We start from the raw sequence: 15,895 nt of genomic DNA, 5'->3' as shown, positions 1-15,895 counted from the left end.
GGCTGGGATTACAGGCGTGAGCCATCGCACGTGGCCCACCCTTTTCTTTTTGTGAGACAGCGTCTTGCTCTGTCACCCAGGCTGGCGTGCAGTGACAATTACGGCTCACTGCAGCCTCAACCTCTTGGACTCAAGTGATCTTCTCACCTTAGCCTCCCACGTAGCCAGAACAACAGGTGTGTGCCACCATGCCCAGCTTATATTTTTATTTATTTGTAGAGACAGGGTCTCACTATGTTGCCCAGACTGGTCTCAAACTCCTGGGCTCAAGGAATCCTCCTGCCTCGCCTTTCAAAGTGCTCAAAGTGCTGGGATTACAGGTGTGAGCCACTGCACCTGGCTTGGTTTTCACCTTTTTTTTTGAGATGGAGTCTCACTTTGTCACCCAGGCTGGAGTGCAGTGGCTCAATCTCAGCTCGCTGCAACCTCTGCCTCCTGGGTTCAAGCAATTCTCCTGCCTCAGCCTCCCGAGTAGCTGGGACTACAGGCGCACGCCATCACTCCTGGCTATTTTTTGTATTATTAGTAGAGATGGGGTTTCACCATATTTGCCAGGTTCGCCTTGAACTCCTGACCTCGGGATCCACCCACCTCAGTCTCCCAAAGTGCTGGGATTACAGGCGTGAGCCACTGCTCCTGGCAATTTTTTGTATTTTTAGTAGAGATGGGATTTCACCATGTTGGCCAGGCTGGTCTCGAACTCCTGACCACAAGTGATACACCCACCTCGGCCTCCCAAAGTGCTGGGATTACAAACGTGAGCCACTGTGCCCAGCCTCACCTTTTTTTTTTGTTTTTAGCCTGCATTCATTCGTGTGTATACGTGCATGTGTGCACATCGGTTTTGAGTGGGGGAGTGACATTGGCATATGCGTTACACAGATATCCCTGACTACTGAATGGGAGCATATTGGAGGGGGCGCATTGGAAACTTGGCAAGAGATGTTTCCATGGCTGTCCGAGAGATAGCCATGCTTGTGGAGAGGATATGAGGGGTTGCAGGGTGGGGAAATATTTATGAGGTAAAGGTGGCTGAGAACAGGATGATGCTCAGAGCTATGAATAGAGTCAGGGAATAATGGAAGAGGAGTAAGATTACGGGAGAAAACGCTGAGTTCCGTTTGGAATGTGTTCAGTCGGAGAAACACCCAATCCAGCTGAGATGGCACCAAAGAGGACTTTGGACACAGAGGCATCTAAGCTGGGTCTTAAAGGATGAGTAGGAGTTGGGAAGGTGTGTGTGGCAGAGGGCATTCCAGGTAGAGGGTCCAGGATTAAGAAAGGGATGGAAGTCATAGGCAGCCTGGGTGTTGGACTTCCAGGTACCACTACCCAGAAGATAAGAGATATGAGTCTGAAATACTAGGGAGGGGGGTGGGCCTGGCAAGAGGAAGAGATAGGTGAGTCATTAACATGACTCATGTTATCATGAAATGCAAGAGCTCATCTGGGGAGCGGGTAGTGAAGAGAGCAGAAGCACTCCCTTAAATGGAAGCTCGGGGATGTTGGTCTTGAGACCTGGGCAGAATAAGAGCCCCTAACAGAGAAATCTGGTTCTTTTTTTGTTCCTCAACCATGCACGGAGGCATCTCCATGACAATACATATGGATTCAATAGCTGCATTGTATTCCATGGTATGGAATTTAATTAATCAATTTAATTAATTGATTTAATATAATTTAATTAATTAAGTTAATCCTTTACTGGTAGACATTAAGGTTGCTTCTAGTTTTTCACTTACTCTTAAAGATAATACATCCTCGGGAGGCTGAGGCAGGAGAATGGCGTGAACCTGGGAGGCGGAGCATGCAGTGAGCCAAGATTGTGCCACTGCACTCCAGCCTGGGCGACAGAGCAAGACTCCGCCTCAAAAAAAAAAAAAAAAAAAGACCAGCCCGGGCGACATAGTGAGACCTTGTCTCTACAAAAAATTTTAAAGGTTAGCGAGGCATGGTGGCGCACGCCTGTGATCTCAGCTACTTGGGAGGCTGAAGTGGGAGGATCCCTTGAGCCTAGGAGTTTGAGGCTGCATTCTGGGCAACAGAGTGAAACTGTCTCAGAAAAGAAAATGAAAATACCTCTATATGTGGTCTTCCCTGCTAATCTCTCTGACCTTCCTATTCACCACCCTCCCCACTGCCCACTCTGCTCCATCCTCACCAGCCTTCTTGCACATTCTCAGATACACCAACAAGGCATCTCCCTCAGGACCTTTGCACTCACTGTTCCCTCTGCCCGGAGCCCTTTCCCACCAGGTATCCGCGGGGCTGGCTCCCTCACGTCATACAAGTAGATCTCCATTCAAATGTCAAAGTGAGCCAGGCGCAGTGGCTGATGCCTATAATTCCAGCACTTTGGGAGGCGGAGACGGGTGGATCACTTGAGGTCAGGCGTTTGAGACTAGCCTGGCCAACATGGTGAAACCCTGTCTGTACTAAAAATACAAAAAGTAGGCTGGGTGCCGTGGCTCACGCCTATAATCCCAGCACTTTGGGAGGCCAAGGTGGGCAGATCACGAGGTCAGAAGATCGAGACCATCCTGGCTGACACAGTGAAACCCCGTCTCTACTAAAAATACAAAAAATTAGCTGGGTATGGTGGCACGTACCTGTAGTCCCAGCTACTCGGGAGGCTGAGGCAGAAGAATCGCTTGAACCCGGGAGGTGGAGGTTGCAGTGAGCCGAGATCGTGCCACTGCACTCCAGCCTGGGCGACAGAGCGGAACTCCCTCTCAAAAAAAAAAAACAAAACAAAAAGTAGCCGGGCATGGTGGCAAGTGCTTGTAGTCCCAGCTACTTAGGAGGCTGAAGCACAAGAATCACTTGAACCCGGGAGGTGGAGGTTGGAGTGGGCTGAGATCACACCACTGCACTCCAGCCTGGGCAACAGAGTGAGTCTCTGGCTAAAAAAAAAAAAAAAAAAAAAAAAGGTCAAAGTGGCCTTTCAGACGACTCGGAATTATAGCACCCTGTCACTCTATCTTATTATTTTTTCTTAACTGCGTGTATCCTTCCTGTGTTATGTGATACATTTACTGTCGTGTGCCTCTCCACTAGAACATACGCTCTAAAAGAAAGCCTTTGTTGGCTGAGCACAGTGGCTAACGCCTGTAATCCTAGCACTCTGGGAGGCCAAAGCAGGCAGATCACCTGAGGTCAGGAGTTTGAAACCAGCCTGGCCAACATAATGAAACCCTGTCTCTACTAAAAATACGAAAATTAGCTGGGCGCATGGTAGTGCATGCCTGGATTCCCAGCTACTCCAGAGCGTGAGGCAGGAGAATTGCTTGAACTCAGGAGGTGGAGGTTGCAGTGAGCTGAGATTGCGCCACTGCACTCCAGTCTGGGCAATAGAGTGAGACTCCATCTCAAAAAAAAAAAAAAGGAAAAAAAGGGGGGCCGGGCATGGTGACTCATGCCTGTCATCCCCGCACTTTGGGAGGCCGAGGCAGATGAATTACCTGAGGTCAGGAGTTCGAGACCAGCCTGGCCAACATGGCGAAACCTCGTCTCTACTAAAAATACAAAAATTAGCTGGGCATGGTGGTGGGCTCCTGTAATCCCAGCTACTCAGGAGGCTGAGGCAAGAGGATCACTTGAACCCAGGAAACGGAGGTTGCAGTGAGCCGAGATGGTGCCATTGCACTCCAGCCTGGGTAACAGGGGAGACTCTGTCTCCAAAAAAAAAAAAAAATAGTTTTCCCTTGAACTTGAGGGTGTCCATACGGTATTGTAGCTCAAGCCTGTGTGGGAAAGGGCAGGTACCCTCTATGCCCCTTGTCCATTGAGGGTACCACACAATCTAAGAGTCCAGGGGGCCATGGGTGTGGAGGACACCGGCCTGAGGGTGGTCATCGCCCTCAGGGACATCCCTCCTGACATGGGGAAGGGAATGAGAGTGGGAGTGAGAGCACCCAATCACAGGGCCCACGAAGTGGTGGTGGCCGACGGCAACCTGTCTCTTGCTGACTGACTGATGGACTGTGCTCTCTCCCCCAGAGACTGATGGAGAGGCAGAAACGGAAGGCGGACATCGAGAAAGGGCTGCAGTTCATTCAGTAAGCCTGCATGCAGCAGGGGCTGGACGGCTGGGTGGGCAAGGGTGGGTTCTCTGAGAGCCACTCCCACCCCGCGCTCCCTTTTCTTGTTGCTGAGCCTTTGCTGCCAAGGCTCCTGTGTGCGCTGAGGTGCGGGCAGTTGGGAGGAGCCAGGAAGGGGCTGGTGTGGCTGGGCGTGAACTCCACATGCACACATGCTCCCTGGCCCAGGTTACCCTTCGATCTTGTCCAGTAGGTAATTCTGCCCTCACCCTTCACATTTGCACTCCCTGTTAATTCTCTTGCATGACTGCACGAGTTTTCTGATAAATCAATAGTCCCTCTGTTACAGTCTCAGTCTCCATGCTGGGACCTTCACATCTGTGTCTTCTTTGAGACAGAGTCTCTCCTTGTTGCCCCGGCTGGAGTGAATGGTGCTCCTGACCTCCTGGACTCAAGCAATCCTCCTGCCTCCACCTCCCATGTAGCTGGGACCATAGGTAGACACCACCATACCCAGCTAATTTTTTTTTTTTTTTTTTTGAGACAGAGTCTTGCCCTGTTGCCCAGGCTGGAGTGCAGTGACATGATCTTGGCCTACTGTAACTTCTGCCTCCTGGGTTCAAGCGATTCTCCTGCCTCAGCCTCTCGAGTAGCTGGGATTTCAGGTGTGTGCCACCATGCCTGGCTAATTTTTGTATTTTTAGTCGAGATGGGGTTTTGCCATGTTGGCCAGGCTGCCTTGAACTCCTGGCCTCAGGTGATCTGCCCACCTCAGCCTCCCAAAGTGCTGGGATTACAGGCGTGAGCCACCGCACTAGGCCATTTTAAAATTTTTTTTGTAGAGACGGGGTCTTGCTATGTTGCCCAGGCTGGTCTCAAACTCCTGGGCTCAAGTGATCCTCCTGCCTCAGCCTCCCAAAGTGCTGGGATTACAGACATGAGCCACTGTGCCTGGCCAATCCATCATCTTTTTAATCTTCACAACAGCCCAGTAAAGTAGGTAGCCTTATTTCCATTTTGTAGATGAGAAAGTTGAGGCTCACAGAGGTTAAGCAACTTGTTTAAGGTCATGGAGCTATTGAGGAATAGCATTCTAGCCCAAGCCTGGTTGACCACAAAACACAAAACTCACATTCTTTGTATTGTATGCCTCTGAGCACCCACACGCCACACTTTTTTTTTTTTTTTTTTTTTTTGAGATGGAGTCTCTGTTGTCCAGGCTGGAATGCAGTGGCGCGATCTTGGCTTACTGCAACCTCCATCTCCCAGGTTCAAGCGATTCTCCTGCCTCAGCCTCCTAGGTAGCTGGGATTACAGGCGCCAGCCACCACACCCAGCTAATTTTTGTATTTTTAGTAGAGACGGGGTTTCACCCTGTTGGTCAGGTTGGTCTCGAACTCCTGACCTCGTGATCTGCCCTCCTTGGCCTCCCAAAGTGCTGGGATTATAGGTGTGAGCCACCGCATCCAGCCCCACATTTGTTTTTGTCTTATTTCTCTTTTTTTTTACACACAAAATATTTTGAGTAACCTTTTTCTCTTATTGCTCTTAAATAGATCCTCAGAGGCATAATTATCACAACATTAATGAAGCGTGGGCATCGTGGCCTCTCACTTGCACGAGCCCCTTCCGAGGCCCTGGAAGGCATGCACCGTTACAATCCTGTGTTCATCATTTTGTGTTCTTTTTCTTAAATAGGGCTCCCCATAAAACTGGAATTTCCCTCTATGTTCCCTTATATACCCCCCACTTTTGTTCTCTCACACAGACCAGTAAAACACTCCTTGCCTTTTCTTTTCTTTGTGATGGGATCTCCCTGTGTTGCCCAGGCAGCTCTCAATCTCTTGGGCTCAAGCAGTTTTCCTACCTCAGCCTCCCACGTAGCTGGGATTGCAGGCACGTGCCGCTGTGCCCAGCATACTCCCTTGCCTTTTCTCACCCGTGTCACTGCAGACTGGGTCCCTTTTCACACGCCCTCAGTATCCGTGCTGCTCTCACAGAGCGAGTGTTCATATTGACACAACACATTCTCCTTCCTCAGTGCACAACGCAGTCACTTTTCCTGGCCGCTTCTGGAGGGTGTCCTGTGCTGGGCTGATTTGATTAGGGGTTTTGGGTGCACCTAGAGCATGGCCCCAAGTTCAGCACCCCTTCCCTGGGCTGTTGGCCAACCCCACCTTGCTGCCATGGCTGGGAGTTCGCAAACCCTCCTCAGACTTGGTCATCAGAGCGGCTGCTAGCTCATCTCTCTTCATGGGCGGCAGGTCCTCTCCCATTTTGGGGAGCGAGGGTTTCATTTTGGGTAAGTGTTCCAATTTATTCAGAGGCCAGTCTGGTGAACAAGGTGACTCCGGCCACTGCTGTCTTCCATAAGAAGAGTTCTGTGTCCCCAGCCTCAGTCACTGATGTCTGTGGAGCTGGATTCCAAGCCCAGTTCTCCCATTTCCCCTACGGGGTCATTGTGAAGGTTAAGGGACCAGGTGGTGCTTGGGGTAAATGTTCTCTCTTGTCCCCTCCTTCTCCTTTCCAAAGGGGAGTTCTAGGAAGGCCCAGCTACAAGGCAGCCTCCCTGAAGCCGTCTGTCGGCCTCTTAAGGCTTTGCAGGAAGCACAGTGGGACTCACTGCTTTTCACATCAGTCCCGCTATTTTTGCCCCACTCCTCCTATGCTGTGTTGGTGCATGTGTGCCTCATGTGCTTAGCACGCCCTGAAAGTCCTAAGTGAATTGGGACAGGTGGGTTGGCCCCAGCTTGCGGAGGACCTTAAGATGTCTACGGCCGGGCGCGGTGGCTCACGCCTGTAATCCTAGCACTTTGGGGGGCCAAGGTGGGCGGATCACGAGGTCAGGAGATTGAGAACATCCTGGCTAACACGGTGAAACCCCGTCTCTACTAAAAATACAAAAAATTAGCCGGGTGTGGTGGTGGGCGCCTGTAGACCCAGCTACGCGGGAGGCTGAGGCAGGAGAATGGCGTGAACCCGGGAGGCAGAGGTTGCAGTGAGCCGAGATTGGGCCACTGCACTCCAGCCTGGGCGACAGAGTGAGACTCTGTCTCAAAAAAAAAAAAAAAAAAAAAAAAAAAAAAAATGTCTCAGGACTAGGCAGGACATATGAAAGGTAGAGCCGATGCTGGAAGAGGGGAGGCTGGCGGCAGGAGGCCAGGAGGGTAGTGATGGGGTCCTTGGTGGGGGCAGCAGAGGGGATAGACAGTGCAGCAGTATGGGGAGGGAGGGCAGGGCTGGGGCCCAGACAGTGGGGAGGCAAGTGAGAGGTGGGCTGGTGAGCCCCGATGTCACAACTGGGGACACCTTCCATACGCACGTGCATACACAGCCCTCCCGGCATTGCGCCTCTACTCACCTCTCGCGCACTAGCCTAGGCCGCTCTTTCCTGCCCAGGTGCTGGCGGCATCTCCAGGCAACGGAAAGATCTCCCCAGCCCTGCATCCGATGCCTTCCTGCCGAGCAGCCTTGGGCAAGTCCCTGCGCCACTCTGAGTGTCTGTTTTTCCCTCTGTGGAATGAGGGACTGGGAGACAAAGCCCAGCTTCCCTTCCAGCCTGGCCATTGAGCCCATCGGAGAGACGAACCTCAGTTCTCCTGGGCTGATGCCCTCTTTCATACTGAGGGAGCGTTAGCCACAGGAGGGAGCAGGTGCCCAGACCCCACCTAGAATGATTTGTTGAGTCCAGCATGAAGGACTGACAGGCTCAGTGAAGACCTGGCATTGGCTGGGGCGTGTGTTATGTGGGAGTGGACAGGGGAGGGGCCTGAGGTGGACTCCCAGTGCCTCAGTGTCTGTGGGCCTGTGGTCTCGGATTTGGTTTGATGGGGCGTGGTCCTTCCCAAGGCCTGTTCTAGGTGTTAATTCCCTGACAACGCTCATACTTCCTGCCTTTTCCTGCCCGCTCCTGTCCCTGGCACTCCTGCTACAGCAGCCCCTGCACCATCCTCTCCTCCTGGCCTTGAGCTGCAGCTGGAGCCTTCCCCCGCTCTGCCTTGGCCAGAGTCTGATTTTCCTCTTCTTGTTCTTTTCCAGTCCTGGGGGCCTCCTAGGCCCTGTGGCTCCTCCCTCCTTCCCCTCATGTAACTGAGAAAGGGCTTGGAATGCCTGCTTTCCTTTAGGAGAGGGCTCGTTTTTTCAGCAGTAGGGGCTGGGGCTGGATCCAGAGCCAGAGGTACAGCTGGAACTGGGCTGGGCTAGGGCTGGCTTGGGGCTGGGGCTGGCTGGGTTAGGGCTGGAGCTGGGGCTGTGGCTGGAACTGGGGCTGGAGCTGGGGCCAGGCTGGAGGTGGGGCTGGGGTCGGTCTGCTCTTTCTCAACACCTGTACCTGGCAAAACCTGGCTGTCTGGCCCCAAGGAACATGCAGGTCCTTCCATCAGAACTGGAAAGCCTGCATGGTAATGATTTAGGGGAAGAAAACCGCTGTCTGTTCACCCTAGTCCACAAGGTGATGGTTGAGGTCTGAGTTGGAGGAGTAGCTCTGGACCTCCATGAAGCTGGGACCGCTGGGCTCACCCAGGCCTCGTGTTTTCTTTTCCTGCTAGGTCGACGCTACCCCTAAAGCAAGAAGAATATGAGGTGAGTGTCAGCTGCTAGGCTGAGTAAAGGTGAAGGGCGGAGATGTGCAAGGGAGAGGCTTGGGCCGGGTGCCAGAGCTGGGGCCAGAGGTCATGAGCCCCCTACACACCTTGCCCCCAACAGGCCTTTCTGCTCAAGCTGGTGCAGAATCTGTTTGCTGAGGGCAATGATCTGTTCCGGGAGAAGGACTATAAGCAGGCTCTGGTGCAGTACATGGAAGGGCTGAACGTGGCCGACTACGCTGCCTCTGACCAGGTGGCCCTGCCGCGGGAGCTGCTGTGCAAGCTGCATGTCAATAGGGCCGCCTGCTACTTCACCATGGTGAGCCCGCACCCTCCTTTCTCTCCTCCCCTGGATGCCCAGTCGAGCCAGGCCCGTACCCCAGTGAGCCTGTAGACCGGGGCCAACCTCCTCCCAGCCTGCTTTCAGAATTTCATTGTCTGTTCTCGTGGCTCTTAATCTCAACTGTACAACATGCTCAGCCGGACAGCTTTTAAAAGTACAGATGCATAATAAAAAGTTTTTAAAAAAATAATACTGATGCCCTCAGCCTACCCCAGATGAAGTAAGTTAGAATCTTGGGGTGACCCTGGGCCTTGGTGGGAGTCTGACTTCTCCTGCTCCTCCCTCCTGGCCCCACTGTTCCTCCCATAGCCTCAGCCTCCTCACTGTTGCTTTGCGGACTGCAGTGCCTTCCTCCTCCCCCTCCTCTCCTCCTTAGAGCTGCAGCCTCCTCCTCTTCCCTGTCCTGTGCACCCACTGACTCAGGTTCATGAGCTCCTGTGGGAGGCCCTGCTGCAGGCTCTCTAGAGGACTCCGTAACACCTCTGCCATCCAGCGAACTCTTCTGGATAAATGGCTTCTGGGTGCCTCAGGGTTAACCCTTGTACAAGCAGAGCTGCCTTCATGGTCTCACTGCCTCTTAGAGATGCCACTGTTACTCTCAGCCCATCATGTTCCGAACCAAAGGCAGAGATGGAAATAGATGTGTTTGAGTGACCGGGCTCATGGTTGTAGATCTTCAGGCCCTTCCCTGCAGTGTCCTGCCCGTGCCCACTGCAGCCCCATCATCTAGACACACAGATACCCTTGATCAGAGGCTGGACACCAGAGTGCTTCCTTCTCTCCTGTCCTGACCTCGAGCCCTGTCCCTGACCCAAGACTTCAGCTCCTCCGTCTCTGCCAGGAAGGGAAGCTGGTGTTCCTTCCTAGGCAGGGGCAGGAGGCCTGGGGGAGGGAGGGTAACAGGTGTTGACCAGTGACCACCTGCTCCTCTCCGGCAGGGCCTGTATGAGAAGGCGCTGGAGGACAGCGAGAAGGCGCTGGGCCTGGACAGCGAGAGTATCCGGGCGTTGTTCCGCAAGGCACGCGCTCTCAATGAACTGGGACGCCACAAGGAGGCCTACGAGTGCAGCAGCCGGTGTTCCCTCGCCCTGCCCCACGTGAGTGTGGCTCTGCAGCCACGCCGGTGCCTGCTCAGAGGCCAGGCTTCTAACCTTCTGGCCCTCACTTGGGCCCAGCCACCACATCCTTCTGTGTCTCAGCTTCCTCCCCTGTGACATGGACTTGCAGATCCTGATGTTAACACTAGCTCCCATTCTCTGAGCGCTGACTGGGTGCCAGGCACTGCTAGGATGCATTGTGTGTATTAACTCACCTAATACTGGCAATAACCCTAAGAGGCAGATACTGTGATTATTCTCATTTTAAAGATGATGAGGCCAGACACAGTGGCTCACACCTGTAATCTCAGCACTTTGGGAGGCTGAGGCAGGCGGATCACCTGAGGTCAGGAGTTTGAGACCAGCCTGGCCAACATGGCAAAACCCTATCTCTACTAAAAATACAAAATTTAGCTGGGCATGGTGGCGTGCGCCTGTTTCGCTAATTCTGTTTAGTTCACAATTAAGAACCTTTCTTGGCCAGACACGGTGGCTCATGCCTGTAATCCCAGCACTGTGGGAGGCCAAGGTGGGAGGATCACTTGAGCTCAGGAGTTTGCAACCAGCCTGAGCAACATAGCAAGACCCTATTTCAAGAAAAAAATTAAAAAAAAAATTAGCTGGGCATGATGGCACGCACCTGAGATCCCGGCTACTCAGGAGGCTGAGGTGGGAGGATCGCTTGAGCCCAGGAGGTGGAGGTTGCAGTGAGCTGTGTTTGCGCCATTGCACTTCAGCCTGAGTTTGACAAAGCAAGAGCTTGTCTATTAAAAAAAAATAAAAAACCTTTCTTTATGACCATAGTCCCCTGACCCATATAGCATTTTAGAGTGTCCACAACAGATCCACACCTAGGTCTCACTGGTACTTACTCATGAGGAGGACAGAGCAGCTTTCATCCGCACCACAGGGGATAGAAAGGAGCCGGGACCCAGTTAGGGTTAGTAAATGGCCAGGGAAAGTAACTAAGGGCTCCTGGCTCTGCTTTAGGAAACTCTGTCTTTTCCCAGTCTTTGTTGGGCAAATACTGACCGAGCTCCTGCTCCATGCTGGGCACTGGGGACCAGAGATGACTCCGACCCAGGCCCTGGCCTTCAGGAGGTTGTCAGTGAGGTAGGAGGTAGACACGTGCACAGATGTCACAGTGTTTTCCTTGCCCTTTTGTGCCTGGACTTCAGTTTATAGCCACCTGTTTCTTTGTTCACTGACTGATCTCCCCCTTTAGATTGGAATCTCCATGAGGCCTGGGCCCATCTGCCCTGTCGCTGGGGTATCTTTTGCCCCTCACTCATGCTTGGCACGTAATGCATGTTCTGTATTACAGCCTTGGAAGGGAAGGAAGGATGGTTGCTGTTTAGTGATCACTAAGTGTGGTCCAGGCACTGTTACAAGCTTTCTACGCCCTGTCTCCTTTGGGCCTTACAACCCTGTGCCTCATCTATGTATCGTCACTTGCTGGGGGTTGCAGGACATTGTTTGGTGATAGAAACAAGTTGTAGAACTATATAATGTGACCTCATTCCTGTTCAAAAGAAGAAAGAGACAGCTGGGCGCTGTGGCTCATGCCTGTAATCCCAACACTTTGGGAGGCCAAGGCGGCTGGATCACTTGAGGTCAGGAGTTCAAGACCAGCCTGGCCAACATGGTGAAATCCCGTCTCTACTAAAATACAAAAAAAAATTAGCTGGGCATGGTGACACATGCCTGTAATCCCAGCTACGCGGAAGGCTGAGGCAGGAGAATCTCTTGAACCCAGGAGGCAAAGACTGTAGTGAGCTGAGATCGCACCACTGCACTCCAGCCTGGGTAACAGAGCAAGACTCCATCTCAAAAAAACAAGAAAGCGACAATCCCCAAATCCCCACAAAACAAAACTAAGCTTTTTTTTTTTTTTTTTTTTAGATAGGGTCTTGCTCTGTCGTCCAGGCTAGAGTGCAGTGGCGCAATCTTGGCTCACTGCAACCACTGCCTCCTGAGTTCAAGCGATTCTCCTGCCTCAGCCTCCCAGGTAGCTGGGATTACAGGCACCTGCCACCATGCCTGGCTAATTTTTCTATTTTTAGTAGAGATGGGGTTTCACCGTGTTGGCCAGGCTGGTCTCGAACTCCTGACCTCAGGTGATCCGCCCACCTCTGCCTCCCAAAGTGCAGAGATTACAGGCATGAGCCACTGTGCCCAGCCAGAAGTAAGCATTCTTTATAGGTCTGCATGCATGCATTCCTAGAAAAGAGCCCTAAGGAAACACATCAGCCCAGCAGAGTGTGATTCCCTCCTGGAGAAGCCTAGGGTGAAGGGGGAGACCCAGGGAGCACTTGCTGTCCCTGTAACATTCTTCCCTTCTACAGTGACATTGTCACTTTTGCTGAATTTTAGAAATAAAAAGATTATATTAAAAACAAAATGATTCATTTTCTACCCCCAAATAAAACGAAAAACAGAAGCATGGGATGGTGGTCCTGGTGCCACCACTCACTAGCTGTGTGACTTGGACAAGCCAGGGACACCTCCTGGGGCCTCACTTTCTCATCTATAACATGGGGTGACCATGACCTCCCTCCGTAGAGCTGCACAGGTGTCCAGGAGCACAGCTTTGTGAGCCCGGGCAGACTGACTCACCGCCCTGTGTCTTGTCCTCTGCAGGATGAAAGTGTGACGCAGCTTGGTCAGGAGCTGGCCCAGAAACTGGGGCTGCGAGTTCGCAAGGCATATAAAAGGCCCCAGGTAGGTGGGCTCGGGACCCTGGGAGGGTCGGTGTGGACGTGAGGGGGTCTGAAGGGAGGGACCAAGCACCGTGGGGAAGGTGGGTGAGGGTGGCCAGGGCTGGGTTAGGACAGAGGGGAGCGACAGCAGGTGATCTTCCTTGTCTGTTGGCTGAAAGCCCCGGAACCTTTCGGAAAAGGAGAGAGCAGCCACTGCTTCTAGCTCACTTTAGACTCCAACTGTTGAAAACCACTCCCTCCCCTGTGCTGGCTGACTTTAATCACCTGGAGGTGGCCTGAGTTGACACTGGCGTCCTTCAGCATTATGTTTTCAACACCCATATGGTGCAAATTTGAAATGTCAGTATCTGTTTGGCTGGTTCAGATCCACATAGATTCACTTGGTACCTGCCGAGGGCCAGGAGGCTGCACATGGAAAAGCTCATGACTTGAGTCTCTGCTGTGACCTTGAGCAAGTTAGTTCATCTCTTTCTACCTTGGTTTCCTCATCCAGAAGATGGAGATAATTTATGCCCACCCCAGAGGGCTCATGGGAGGATTAAAAAGAGAATGGATGGGCTGGGCGCAGTGCCTCATGCCTGTAATCCCAGCACGTTGGGAGGCCAAGGCGGGCAGATCACCTGAGGTCAGGAGTTTGAGACCAGCCTGATCAACATGGAGAAACCCCATCTCTACTAAAAATACAAAAATTAGCTGGGGGTGGTGGCACATGCCTGTAATCCCAGCTACTCGGGAGGCTGAGGCAGGAGAATCACCTGAACCCGGGAGGCGGAGGTTGCGGTGAGCAGAGATCGCACCATTGCACACCAGCCTGGGCAACAAGAGCGAAACTCTGTCTCAAAAAAAACAAAACAAAACAAAACAAAAGGCTGGGCGCGGTGGCTCACGCCTGTAATCCCAGCACTTTGGGAGGCCGAGGTGGGAGGATCACGAGGTCAGGAGATCAAGACCAGACCATCCTGGCTAACACGGTGAAACCCCATCTCTACTAAAAATACAAAAAAATGAGCGGGGCGTGGTAGCGAGCGCCTGTAGTCCCAGCTACTCTGAAGGCTGAGGCAAGAGAATGGTGTGAACCCGGGAGGTGGAGCTTGCAGTGAACTGAGATCACACAACTGCACTCCAGCCTGGGCAACAGAGCGAGACTCCGCCTCAAAAAGAAAAGAGAGAGCGCGAATGGGCCAGGCGCAGTGGTTCATGCCTATAATCGTAGTACTTTGGGAGGCCGAGGTGGGCAGGTTGCTTGAGCTCAGGAGTTCAAGACCAGCCTGGGCAACATGGCGAAACCATATCTCTACAAAAAGTACAAAAATTAGCCTGGTGTGGTGGTGCATGCCTGTAGTCTCAGCTACTTGGGAGGCTGAGGTGGGAGGATCACATGAATCCCAGAGGTCAAGGCTGCAGTGAGCCGAGATCACATCCACCCTAGGGGACAAAGTGAGACTCTGTCTCAGAAAAAAATTTAAAAATTAACAAATACATAAAAAAATAGAATGTTTGAGATGGTGCCTAGCATGGTGCCTGACACACAGTAGAGGTGTGCAGGGAGGTCCTCTGCCCAGGTCAAGGTTGGAGGAAGAAAACCCCAGAATCTGACCCAGAGAGACAGAGCAGTTGATTTCTGGCAGGCCTGGGGACAGGGACTCTCAGGGGGCACTGCAGACCCCAGCTGCCTCAGGGCCTCTTTGCTGCCCCGGCTAAGGGGACCTTGAGCATCTTTTCAGAATCTTTACCTCTGCCCACCTCTCTCCAATCTCTGGCAGGAATTGGAAACCTTTTCTCTGCTCAGTAACGGCACTGCGGCTGGCGTGGCAGATCAGGTAGGATCGGGGCTGAACCAACCTGTCTCAGTTTATCCATTATGAGAGGTTTGGATTCACTCTCTCTGGGTATAAATGACCTCAGGCAGTGGGTCCAGGGGCCTCTGCCTCCCCAGGAGGTACCTCCCGTGACCACGGGGGCAGGATGTGGGGACAGGCCATAGCTGCTGTTGGCAGGGAGTGGTCATTGCCAGGGATCCGCCGGGGGCAGCCTCACTCATGGACCCTGGCCAGGACACAGTCTGGGCAGCCTGGTCCCACGCGCCTTCCTTCTGCCTCCCGCCCCACATTTCCTGCTGTGTCGCCTTTTTTCTCACCAGCCTTTCTGCAGGTTCAGGCCCCTGGGCCTCAAATGTCTTCCTCTTCCCCACCCTGCCTTTCTCTGTCTCTTTGCTTTTCAAAACCCAGCTCAAGGGCATGCCCCCACTGAAACCCATCCTGCTCTCCGTGGCTCAGTGACTCTGTTGGGGAGGGGCAGCCGAGACTGAGGACTCTGACAAGGAAGAGCCCAACTGGGCCCTGCAGCCTTGGGCAGGTCCTTCAGTTTCCGCATTCTGAAATGCGGACCATCCCTCAACGGGAACAAGGGAGGAAAGTGCTTGATAACCTGGCACACAGGACCCAGCAGGAAATGCAGTGGGCAGTCACTGCGGATAGCTGCTGTGCTGTCCTGAGTTAGGGACTCCTCCCAAGGGCCAAGACACTTGTGCACCCCAGTCAGGCCTGGCTCATCCCGGGGCGGGGGTAAGGCAGGGCCTGGCACACGACTGAGACCCCTGCCCCCCACTCACCACACAGGAGCTGCTCAGGTAGACTTTGAGGCTTTCTGGGAAGTGAGGGATGGGCTATAAGAGCACTGATGGAGCCTGGGGTCCTGCCACCTTGTACATTAAGGGAAACTGAGGCACAGAGTGGGGAGGGGACGGGGCCAGTGTCACACAGCGAGGCAGCAGCAGGCCTCCCTCCTCCAGAGCTTTGCAGCACTTTCTTTCATTCATTCCATAAGGAGGCCCACAAAACACTCTTGGCCCTGGGCCTGAGAGAGCTGCATCCTTGCCCTCAGGGACCTCCCAGCCCGCAAAGGCGGCAGGTGGTGATCTGCCTTTGTAGCACTCATGGTTTATAACCAGAAATTATAGGTCAGGCACGGTGGCTCATGCCTGTAATCCCAGCACTTTGGGAGGCTAAGGTGGGCGATCACTTAATTTCGGGAGTTAAAGACCAGCCTGGCCAACATAGTGAAACCCCATCTCTACTAAAAAATTCAAAAATTGGCTGGGCGCGGTGGCTCA

The 15,895-nt window shown here is 53.0% G+C and overlaps 1 protein-coding gene across 3 annotated transcripts in view; it reads left to right on the top strand.

The window, feature by feature from the left end:
• Positions 1-15,895, top strand: part of ZC3H7B (zinc finger CCCH-type containing 7B) — a 53,997-nt gene that overhangs the window by 13,931 nt on the left and 24,171 nt on the right. For all 3 annotated transcript variants that reach the window (XM_030815470.1, XM_030815472.1, XM_030815471.1), the window contains 6 exons: positions 4,000-4,058; positions 8,588-8,621; positions 8,745-8,942; positions 9,905-10,063; positions 12,704-12,784; positions 14,547-14,603. In XM_030815470.1, coding sequence (XP_030671330.1) covers positions 4,006-4,058; positions 8,588-8,621; positions 8,745-8,942; positions 9,905-10,063; positions 12,704-12,784; positions 14,547-14,603 — 582 coding nt within the window. In that variant the 5' untranslated portion in view covers positions 4,000-4,005. The remainder of the gene's footprint in view (positions 1-3,999; positions 4,059-8,587; positions 8,622-8,744; positions 8,943-9,904; positions 10,064-12,703; positions 12,785-14,546; positions 14,604-15,895) is intronic.

This window comes from Nomascus leucogenys, chromosome 7b, assembly GCF_006542625.1.
Source record: "Nomascus leucogenys isolate Asia chromosome 7b, Asia_NLE_v1, whole genome shotgun sequence".
Taxonomy (NCBI): domain Eukaryota; kingdom Metazoa; phylum Chordata; class Mammalia; order Primates; family Hylobatidae; genus Nomascus; species Nomascus leucogenys.
The sequence above is the reverse complement of the archived record's forward strand: the minus strand, read 5'-3'. Positions and strand labels throughout refer to the sequence as shown.